At 38.7% G+C, this 11,352-nt stretch overlaps 1 protein-coding gene across 4 annotated transcripts in view; it reads left to right on the top strand.

Moving 5' to 3' along the window:
- Nucleotides 1-849: 849 nt before the first annotated feature.
- The window catches only part of MARCHF1 (membrane associated ring-CH-type finger 1), a 554,749-nt gene continuing 544,246 nt past the window's right edge, over nucleotides 850-11,352 (top strand). The window contains exons 1-2 of one of the 4 annotated variants that reach the window (XM_073606075.1): nucleotides 850-1,318; nucleotides 1,559-1,767. In XM_073606075.1, coding sequence (XP_073462176.1) covers nucleotides 1,669-1,767 — 99 coding nt within the window. In that variant the 5' untranslated portion in view covers nucleotides 850-1,318; nucleotides 1,559-1,668. Of the gene's footprint in view, nucleotides 1,768-11,352 lie in introns of all 4 variants that reach the window. The other 3 variants (XM_073606080.1, XM_073606082.1, XM_073606083.1) reach the window with 3 other exon arrangements.

Below are 11,352 nucleotides of genomic sequence, written 5' to 3'. Positions count from 1 at the left end.
CTTCATTGACAGTGACAGCTCTTTGGATCTCATATTGAGAGTTGACAGCAACAGATTCCAAATGCAAATAGCACACTTGAAATGAGCTCTGGACCTTTTATCTGCTCCTTGTAAATGGGATAATGAGGGAATAACACACACCTGTCCATGGAACAGCTGAGCAGCCAATTGTCCCATTACTTTTGGTCCCTTAAAAAGTGGGAGGCACAAACTGTTGTAATTCTGTAATTTAACACCGTTCACCTGATTTGGATGTAAATACCCTCAAATTAAAGCTGAAAGTCTGCAGTTAAAGCACATCTGGTTAGTTTCATTTCAAATCCATTGTGGTGGTGTATAGAGCCAAAAAGATTAGAATTGTGTCGATGTCCCAATATTTATGGACCTGACTGTATATACGTGATCCTGCACAAAGCAGCCGCCCTGTAGTAGTAAAACTGTTATAGAGTGGTCAGCAAGTGGTTAAAAAAGATAATTTTCTTACTCTTTGCTTACTTTGGTGCCCCACTGACAACCTCTGAAGAGGTTCACTGTCGTACGTGCTCATCTCCTTAGGTGCTGTTTTTGTTTTAATCACTTGTGTTCCATCTCATTAAGCCACCTCTTTATTCTGAATGTCACTGCATCTCTGTGACAGCGTGGCTAGTTCACAAACCAGTATTTTAATCAGCATCAACAGCAGGTAATGTCATAAATGTGACACAAAGCAAAAGTTAATGTGCCTCATTTACATTAAGACAGCTGCCTTAAATGCCATGTTTAGAGAGCTTTTTCACTTGTCAATGTTACATGTGATCTGCTGAGTGTATATGTGTCTGTGCTTTTTTTTTTTTTCTTTTCTTGGGTGCCTGTTGATTTTGCCTGTGCTGCAGCTGATGTCTTATACACACACACGCGCACACACACACACACACACACAAAATACAGCGAGTGGATTCAGCTACAGAACAGCACATTGCTCCTGTCAGTGTGGTATTCCTTTTTACACCTGATTCACTCACCGCTGTTCCTCACTTGAAGGCAGATCCTTTGACCTAAGCAGATTAGACGCATGAACGACACAGCAAGCTATCTGCGCTTTTCAAGGAAGAGATTTGGCTCCAAAATAGGGCACTAAGCTTTTCAGCCTTATGGCTGTTTACCTAGTCAGCACGATGCAGTGTCTCTGGGTGCTTACTAGCCTCCTGGGGAATCAGCTGGGAAACAAAAGCAGAAGTGGCAGCCGCTGCAAATGTGGAAGTCTGTGCCATTAGAGAAAGCACTTGCTAATAATGGCCTGCGAGACCCAGGTTTCCTTGGTTTCCATGACAGCTATTAGGTACCATAGAAATTGAATTGCACAATGCTCTTGGGGGAGTGAAAGGGTGTTCGAATGACAGAGCACATTACCTAGAACTTGTCGTGTTCATCGTTTTTTTTTTTTCACCCCAAAACTAACTGGATTATGTCTTTTTTTCTTCTGCAAATTCTCTATCTTTTGTTTTTAAAAGACCTGGATTTCTTAAATTTCCAGTAATATCTATATTTACCTTTTTTTTATATTTATTTTTGTGCGTAGAGCTGAGCTGGAAAAATCAAGGATATGAGCTGTTATACAGGTGGGCTTCAAAGGTGGAGTGAATACACAAAGCATCCAATCAGGTGTTGGCTACCTGCAGCCCCAACAACATGCCTCTGCAACAGATTTGTGTAGTCCCTGCTCGGGAGACTGCTAGCAATGGGAGAAGTTCAATGGGAAAAACAAAGGAGAAGAACAAAGAAGTTGAGGTAAGTAAGGAGTCATTTTTCTTTAGAACAGATGCTGCACACTGTTCAATGCCTGCTTAGAAGAAGGAAAGATGACAGCAATTATTGTCATAAGAGTAATAATGATAAAGCTTTTATGATTATTCAGAATACAAAATATTTAGCTCTAGAACATTCATCATTTAGTCATGCTAAAACGTAATCATTCAGAGGATTCATGTATTTTTTGTGTTTCACTGTAGAGTTATAATTAGCTATATGATAATGATTGATAATAATATAACTATAAATTATAATAAGCATTACTGTGAAAACCACAACCCTTGCCATTTTTTCATAACTTGTGACACTGCAGTTCAGATTATTAGAAACCCATTTTTACTGACCATGTAATATTTACTCAAGGTGCTTCTCAGTTATAATACATTTTATCAGTAAGATGCTGTTTGAAAGGCAGACAGCAAGCAATATTTTGCTTCAGGTTTGTTTTCTCAGGAAGTTACTATAATAATTGCTCCTAATGAATAGAGTGTATAAAAATGTCATGCTTGTCTAATAAATAATTTCATAAGATGAATATGATAATGTGTCAGGAGTTGGGGATCTTGTATTATATTCACTGACACTGGCATTAAATCTAAATTTCTTTAAAAATGTTTGCCTACTCCTTTAAAGTAAAATAACTTCTTTTTTAATTCTAAACTATGCATGTGTTGTAAACAGAATTTTAAAAATAGGGTTTTATTACATTTGAATCTGAAGTAGACAATGGGAAAAAAATGAAACTCTCGGGCAATGACAGGTCTATGTGCTGGTCTGTAGAGTAAGGTAACAGCCTCTGAGGCCTGTGCTCATGACTTGTCAGAGGACACATGTGCTTTTCCTAAGTAAAGGTCATTTTTTTTTTTAGATCGTTCTGTTGAAAGACAGGCATGTTGATCCTATTGTTGGTGCCACTTCTGATATAATGAATTTTACCAATGTTTGATTGCAATAAACCCAAACATTTGAAAACATTTAAATAGAAAGAGCAAGCCTTTTCTATACATGCTACTGGGAGTCTATGAATCACCCCTGTCACCATATGACTGATTAAGGATTTGGTAACAAACTGCATTGAATCCAGGTTTAGGGGGTTTAAGTAGTTTGTTATACAGTAGTCAGTCAATTCTGAGGACAGGGCTCATTTTAGCCCTGCAATAGATATATGAAATCTTTATATATAGCAAATCCTAAATAACAATGTGAAAAGCATAGCAGACAGAGTAGTAGACAATGGCAAACAATCAGTCTTTAGTGTACAGATCAGTTAACAGATGAGTGCAAATTGATTATGGTGTTTATGTTATAACATTTCGTTTTATCATTATTTTCTGCACTATCTTACTGAATAATTTGATTTGTATATGTCATTTGTTATGTGATCCAGTATTTTCCTACTGTTCTTTGCAATATTAAACACAATATTGTCTAGCCAATTTTAACTGTGCTTCAGTTGATGTTAAACTCCACTTTAGGTGATAAGAAAAAAATAAATCCTCTAATGAACACATTGTAAAACTTTCTTCAAACTGCAGATGCTTACCTGCTTGATCATGTGATTACACCTATAAGATTTCTAAATGTGAAGGCTAGGTGTGAGAGTCTGCCCTCTAAAATCACATGACCAGTCCCAGATTTGTAATAGAAAACACTGAAGTCCAATTGGAATCTCTCCAAACATACAAGACCTTTGTCAAGCATTCCACTAAAGATAGGCTCATTACAGTAAACCTAAGAACATCCCCGAGTTAACCTGAATTTGTTTACCTCAAGTGTTATGTAGAGTTCTGAGAAAAGCTCTGAGTCAATTGCATAAGCAGAGGGATAACAATCCAACAAAGTCCTGTAGAAAGGACAGTTTCCATGGTGCCATGGAAGCTACATTTGAATCTTATGCCAGTTTTAATTGGCTGCAGTGGAAAGGTCAATTCTAAAAATACCTAATTACAAAACAGCCTGTGTAATACAATATATATATATATATATATATATATATATATATATATATATATATATATACATTTCCTAAACAAAAGTAAAAAAGTAACGTTTTCCTTTAACCATATTGTCTAACGCAGTACCTGACTGGGACCAGTGAAAATTGTCTGCATACATTTAGTACAGTTCATTTTATTATTGCCCTCTTGCCCCTTTGCTTGGTAAATGGGTGGGTTTCAATTTTATCTTCTTTTCACTGGAAAAGTCACAAAATGCATTTGCCCAGCAGAAAAATATGTTTAAAAAATAACAACAGCACAATGATACATGATTGCATACACTAAAAAGTACTTTGCATGGTTTTTATTTACATTTTCTACATGATAATTTTTGGAAGGTAGTCTTTGCCATCACAAGGATGGATTAGTCAACTGTTGTGATAAATTTTTGGTGCAGGGTTGTGTTAAAAAGGAACAGAATACAAAAACACCTATACTTTGTAAGACCCCTTTCACACTGAGGCAGTTTGCAGGTGTTTTAGCGCTAGAAATAGCCTCTAAATAGCACCTAAAAAACGCCTCCCATTCATTTCAGTGTGTCTTTGCACACTGGGGCGGTGCGCTTGTAGGACATTAGAAAAAGTCCTGCAAGCAGCATCTTTGGAGCAGTGTGGGAGGGCTGTGTACAGAACACCCTGCCCATTGAAATGAATGGGCAACGCTTACAAAGCGCCTAAAAAGCGCTTCGGAAGTGCCGCAACACAGGCGTTTTTAACCTCTTCTTTGGGGCTAAAAGCGTCCCGCTAGCGATGAAAAAGCGCTGCTTAAACAGCACTAAAGCACCACTAAAACGAGCGGCACTCGGCGGTCTCGGCGGTCGCAGTGTGAAAGGGGTCTATATTATATATTTTCTATATTAGTTCCTGTACATATTATTAACCACTTCAGTCCCGGAAGGATTTACCTTCTTCCTGACCAAGCCCTTTTTTGCGATTTGGCACCGCGTTGATTTAACTGACAATTGCGCGGTCGCTCAACGTTGTACCCAAACAAAATTGACGTCCTTTTTTTTCCCACAAATAGAGCTTTCTTTTGGTGGTATTTGATCACCTCTGCAGTTTTTATTTTTTGCGCTATAAACAAAAAAATGAGCAACAAATTTGAAAAAAACGCAATATTTTTTACTTTTTGCTATAATAAATATCCTCAAAAAATATATGAAAAAAATTTCTTCCACAGTTTAGGCCAATATGTATCCTTCTACATATTTTCTGGTAAAAAAATTGCAATAAGCGTATATTGATTGGTTTGTACAAAAGTTATCGCGTCTACAAAATAGAGGATAGATTTATGTCATTTTTATTAATACTTTTTTTTATTAGCAATGGCGGCAATCTGCGATTTTTATCATGACTGCGACATTGCGGTGGACAGATGGGACACTTTTGACACTATTTTGGGACCACTGGCATTTATACAGCAATCAGTGCTATAAAACTGCACTGATCACTGTGTAAATGTCATTGTCAGGGAAGGGGTTAAACACTAGGGAGCGATCAAGGGGTTAACTGTGTTCCCTCAGCATGTTCTAACTGTAGGGGGAATGGGCTCACTAGAACTTGACAGAGATCACTGCTCCCGATCACTGGGAGCAGTAGATCTCTGTCATGTTGCTAGGCAGAACAGGGAAATGCCTTGTTTACATAGGCATCTCCCCATTCTGCATCTCCGTGCCGTGATCGCAGGCCACCAGCGAACATCAAGTCCACGGTACCCCACAGGCACACGGCGCATGGCGCGTGCCCGCTATCCGCGTATGATGCAGCAATGTACTGGTACGTTGTTTTGCACACCTGTGCCACTTTGCCAGCATATATCGGTGTGAGCCGGTTGGCAAGTGGTTAATGACAATGAAGATCAACAAGGGTACACTTGTTGATAATAATGTGTGCGCCATTATATTAGGCTTTCCCTCTCTTTCCTTTGACCAAAATGGTGAACAGATACATCGTAGGCAAAGTGCACAGAAACACAAAAGTAGGAAACAACAGGTCTCTAGAAGCAGATCAGGGCTCCTAAAGAACTTGTTGAACTGTTGGAAAAACAGCAACATGTATAATTTTAATTCATCTCTGTTTCAGCATGGTCGCAAAGGAGTATTTGCAGCTTTTTTTGAATAGAAAATATTTTTTCCAAAACTTTGATGGTGGAGTGGCATGCCAAATAATTCTTGTAAGTCCACATAGCCTTACCATTGTAACAAACATGCTATACTGTACATACAGTAAGTTTACCAATTGCTGAAGCAGATCTGTGAACCGACTTATTAAAAATTGGCTTACACAATTAACTAATGGCATGTGCTTTAATAATACTGTAAGTTTTTTGGTGTTTTGTAGTTTGGTTTGGAAACCTTTTTGTTGACTATTTTTAAGAAGTTATACTAGAGTTAATTAATGTTCTTAGCTTCTATAAAAAGAATGCAAAGAAAAAAATAGAGGTTTTGTAAGTGTTAGAGGTTTTGTAAGTGTTAATTTTAGAGTCATGTTAACAGTTACATTAAGCTCTTTTATAACAGGGATTGACCTGGTTAGCCATGTACATCATGTCTTGTAATTACTGAAACTCTGTTATGCAACATCTCATTCTTTAGTTTGTAAAATAGCCTCCCTGAGAAAATGTTTGTAAGTGAAGACTATTCATTGTTAAGACTGTATAGATCAAACTGTGTTATTCTTTATGAATGTGCCATGTCTTTATGACACTATTTTTCTATGTCCTTAAAGGTAATAATGACCAGTGGGTGAAACAGCATCTCTGGGGTTCTCTCTTTGTATTACATAAGTGGTTTTGTAACAAGATTGTCTAGAATATATCTGCTATCAGGTCCTTAGATACTGAAGAACCCTTGTCTCCTCCTCATTGTATCAATGCAAGTGTCAGTAAGATGTGTTTTTGAAGAGACCCTGTTGTCAGACCATTTATGTCAACAACAATCTTCCAATAATATTATATGTTCATATAACATATTTAATGCATGTGATTAACTTGCAAGAACCTCCCTTGTGTAAACATCCTGATGCTCTGAGACTGTTGCTGGATGCTGCCAACTTGCAGGTCATCTTAAATCATCCTCAACTTCAACAGACTCAGAGCTGTCACTCAAGCAATACTCTGTAGTATTTACGAAGGAGGTGTAGAGGGACAGGAGAGCTAGACCAGCTCAGAGAGTAATTAGACACTCCCAGAAGGTTAGACAGCTTTGACATGCAAGAAATGAAGGTGTTGTGTTAGGGAAATTGAAATATAACAACTACTCTGCACACAACACCCTTCCCAATCTAACTAAGCAACTGTGTTATACAGTATCATAAATTATATTAAAATTGCCTAGCACAAAAACACAGTGCAAATCCTAATAAATATGTACCATTACATAAAAGCCCAAGTACGCATCGCATACTAGCACATTATGAAAGACTTACCTGAAAACAAAGCATTCTAGTTGCACGCAGTCACCACTGACAGGGCTTCCATCTTCACCCCTACTTCCTTCCGGGTTTGCATGTTTGACTGGCTGAGCTGTGATGATGTCACTCCTGCGGTTGTGCATTCACGGCTGCGGCAGGGTTCTCTCTATGGATGGCACACTGTCCATTAAGAGCGCAATGCTCATGCAACAACATTGCCAGCACTGCTAAAGTTATTATCTTCTAAACGCTGCATGTTTAGGAGATATTTACTGTAACCTACAGGCAAGCCTTATTATAGGCTTACCTGTAGAAATAAATTTAAAAAAAAGGCTTTGCTACCACTTTAAAGTGAATCTTGCAGTAGAAATGCATGGCTCACCTGAAATGTATGTATAATCAATTTTTTTGTTTTGTTTTAAGTAGAGTAGGGAAGGGATAAAACCCCAACCAGTTTATTTATTGCTGCCCCAGAGGTGCCGCAGAAAGTGAGAGGAAATTGCCAAAAATGAGGGGAACTCCCCTCTTACACAGCTGTTCTTGGAACAGATGTCCCTGTGGAAGATTTCCGCTTAACCCCTTTATAGGGACAGTTCTAAAGTTATGGATCTCCCCTCTCTTTTGAGATGACAATGATCAACAATACAAACAGAGGGGTGAATCTGTTTTATAAAAAGTAAAAAAGGAGCTGCACTGATAATGAATAAATAAAGATACTTGTGATCTAATGAACAGGTATTAATCAATCAAATAGACACATAAATTGACACATAAAATCCATTATACAGTCCAGTGAAGTGACACACACACATGACTTATTGGGTAAGCAAAAGCAACCAATTCAATGAATGAATGGGTGACATAAATTATAAAAAATAAGGAGTGAACCAATAAAAAAGAAAAGAAATTTAGAAATGTAAACGTGTAGATTTAAAAATAAGAAATACAAGCAATAAAAAAGTAAAAAAAAGGCTCTTTCATAAACCTTCCCAACAGGGAGTGAAAGTTGATAGCTGAAAACACCCTGTGAGGGATCTTCTATATTCAAAGGACACTGTGAATCCACCACCACATAGATTGAAGGCTTACCAGCTATACAATCTGTCAGAGCTTTTGGCTAATACCCAGCCAGGGCCTTTGAGTCCTCCCGACACCTCCAGTGGCTAACAAGCCGAGCATTCCTGCAGGCTTAGTAGATACCAGCACTCAAAAGAGCAGCCACGAACGTAACATCAATGGGTGAGTTTAGGCCCGTAAAAAGAGTCAAAAAAGTTTGCCATCTGTAAAACCAGGTGGTGTTTATTTGTAAAAAGGTCTGTGCAAACAGACTATAAAAAAGTTCCATAAAACAAGTTGAGCTGTCCAGCATCTAGTACAAACATGCCCGTGCAAACGGAGTGTGAGAGCAGCACGGTGACATCAGCACGTCGCTCCTCCCTACGCTTTTTGTCACTAGGCGGACGTCGTCCTGGCGCACGGGCGGCGTACTGACGCACCGCTATAAGTAGTTACATTCAAGCCTCGATCTGAGCCTCGGATGTCTGAAGCCAATGATGCCATATTAATTAGGGGAAACCAAAGGGCAAAACGGCTAAATGGCTAATGGCGCCATGTTGGCAAAACGGCTAATGACGCCATGTTGGTTGAGGGAAAGCCAAAGGTCAATCATGGTAACGGACCATCAACACAATGTTTATCAAATAGCGAGACATGACGCCTGCCCTAAACAAAAGGTCATATAACAAAGGGACAAACAAAGTTTCAAATTATAATAAACAGGCACACAATGCAGCAAACCCATACAATAATCCTAATAGGGTGTCAATATTGGAAACTCACAAATGAGCATCCAGCATAAACACTCAATTCTAAAAAATGCACTAAATTGAGTAAATAAAAATTAGTATGAATTAACCAATGTAATGTGATGTCACGCCCATATCAAGATAATAAGTAATGGCATCACAATATCCATTAGAGAGTCAACACTAAGGCTGCACAGCACGAGGGGAGGGATCAAGTTAATAGATTAACAACCCAATAAAATATGTCAGATATTATGTGGTAATGTTCACCAATATTCAATTAGATGTCAGACTAAAATAATGGGCACCAATAATCAATTGGGTGCCAGATTGACCCAATAACAGCCATCCGAAACCCAGTTCAAGTTCACATAATAGAATAATAAATAATCACATAAAATCCATATGGAATATACATTAAGGGAAAAAGGAGAAACAATAATAATGCATAAATCCTTAAGAATTGTCTATAAAGGAATTAATATCTACATCAATATTAAGACCAAAAGGGGTATAGCACTTGATCTTATGGACCCAAGACATCTCAGACCTAGAAACGCCTTCTAACAAGGGAGCTACCCCTCCAATGTGGATTATATTTATTGATCCCTAAGAAAATAGTATTCTTCGGGTCTCTATTATGAGCCATAAGATAGTGTTTATATGCAGAATGTTTGGTAAATCCTCTCCGGATGTTACCAATGTGTTCGTTCAAATGCACTTGAGGGGGACGTTTGGTCCTGCCCACATACTGCAGTCCACAAGGGCACTGCAGCATGTAGACGACCCCCTACAGTAGAGCAAGTAATGAAAGGTTCAATTTTGAATGTCTTAGAATGTCTTACAATTGGTGTTCAATCTTTATTGAACATCAAATGTGTATTTTTTTTGTATTAATATGGTGTAGGCAGAGTCCGTTCAGTTTGTCCATTCATAGTTGCAAAATATCTCTCAGACCTGTGGCTTTGTATAAAGAATCTGCCAATGCCCTGTATAAATTAAAAGCAGTCACAGATACATTACACAGAGCCGCAGCTCTTGTACTATTATGAAGGCACAAGCAGGGCTGATCGTTCATTTAAAATAACGAGACATCACCTAGAGCTGCAGTTCTGTGTGTCTATCAGCAGCTACTTTTAAACATATATAGCCTGGACAAGGGATCACAAAGAGCTGCAGCACTGTGTGAGCGTTCACTTCTATAAATGAACAATCAGCAATGTCAGACTGGTGCAGTGTATAACACAGCTTTACAGCACTGTGCACTCATTCATGAAACTGAAATATCACTCAACACTGCAGTACTGCGTGATTCATTGGCTGGTCTGTGCATGTGTAAAAGCATTACTGGATGGATGCAAAGCTCTGTAGGGAGTGAGTTTTATTTTTGTGTGAATGGCAGTGTTGGTCTTCAGAGCAGTTCCTGCTGCCAGAGACCAGAGCTGTCAATCACAAATTGATCTCCCTTCTAGCAGCATTGTTCTATCCGAGGGGATTCTTCTGACCATGCTGCTTAGAAAAAGGGAGAAATTTGAACAGGACAAAGTGCTTAATGTGCTTAGTCCCCTGGGAGTTAAATACCATTTTTTTTCTTTTGATGATTCTTCTTTAACTTCAAGGCCCCTTAAAGTGCTTGCAAACTCTTACATATATCTAGTGAAGTATCTAGCCTCAGGTGATACACAAATATGAAATCAATCCTCCTACATTGGTTGTACCTGCTTATCTGCAGCCACCTCTTTTTACAACTATTTAAAGTCCAGAATTGACACAGCTTTTCTGAGCTTCTGGAGGCAGGGGCGGGGATTTGATGTCACACAATGGAAAGAAGGGAGGGCTAAGTGTAAACTGTGACCTGAGTAGGGGGAAGGGACACCCCCTCCTTCTTCATAATCTCATATGGAAACATGCACAGGCTAATCTCATATGGAACATGCCAATCACAGGCTGTGTGCTGGAGGCCCGCTCAGCTTCCCTCTCCATCCTGTGCAGTCAGCATAACCTGTCAGAAATTAGTCATGCAGATAGCAGAGGAATGAGAATGCAGACAGAAATCACACAGTGCTTTGGAGAATTCTGGATAAGAATATGCTTTGTTCATTCATCATGTCAGAGGTTTACAACCAATTTAAGTCAACATAACTGATACATCAGAGGTGCTACGGATTAGCAGAGACAAGGAAAAAGACAAAAAAAGTTAGGGGGTGGTGTAATTAAAAGCCAGGGAAGAGATCCTTCTAAGGGTAGTGTTCAGTCAAAAAGTGAAGTAAGCATATACCCACTTTAATACGGTTGCTGGATACCTGTCCTAGGGTTAAGCAACCTATTTTAGCACATTTGGAGAATATCCAC

The sequence above is a fragment of the Aquarana catesbeiana genome, linkage group LG01 (assembly GCF_042186555.1).
Source record: "Aquarana catesbeiana isolate 2022-GZ linkage group LG01, ASM4218655v1, whole genome shotgun sequence".
NCBI classification, from domain to species: domain Eukaryota; kingdom Metazoa; phylum Chordata; class Amphibia; order Anura; family Ranidae; genus Aquarana; species Aquarana catesbeiana.
This window is presented reverse-complemented; position numbering and strand designations above follow the sequence as displayed.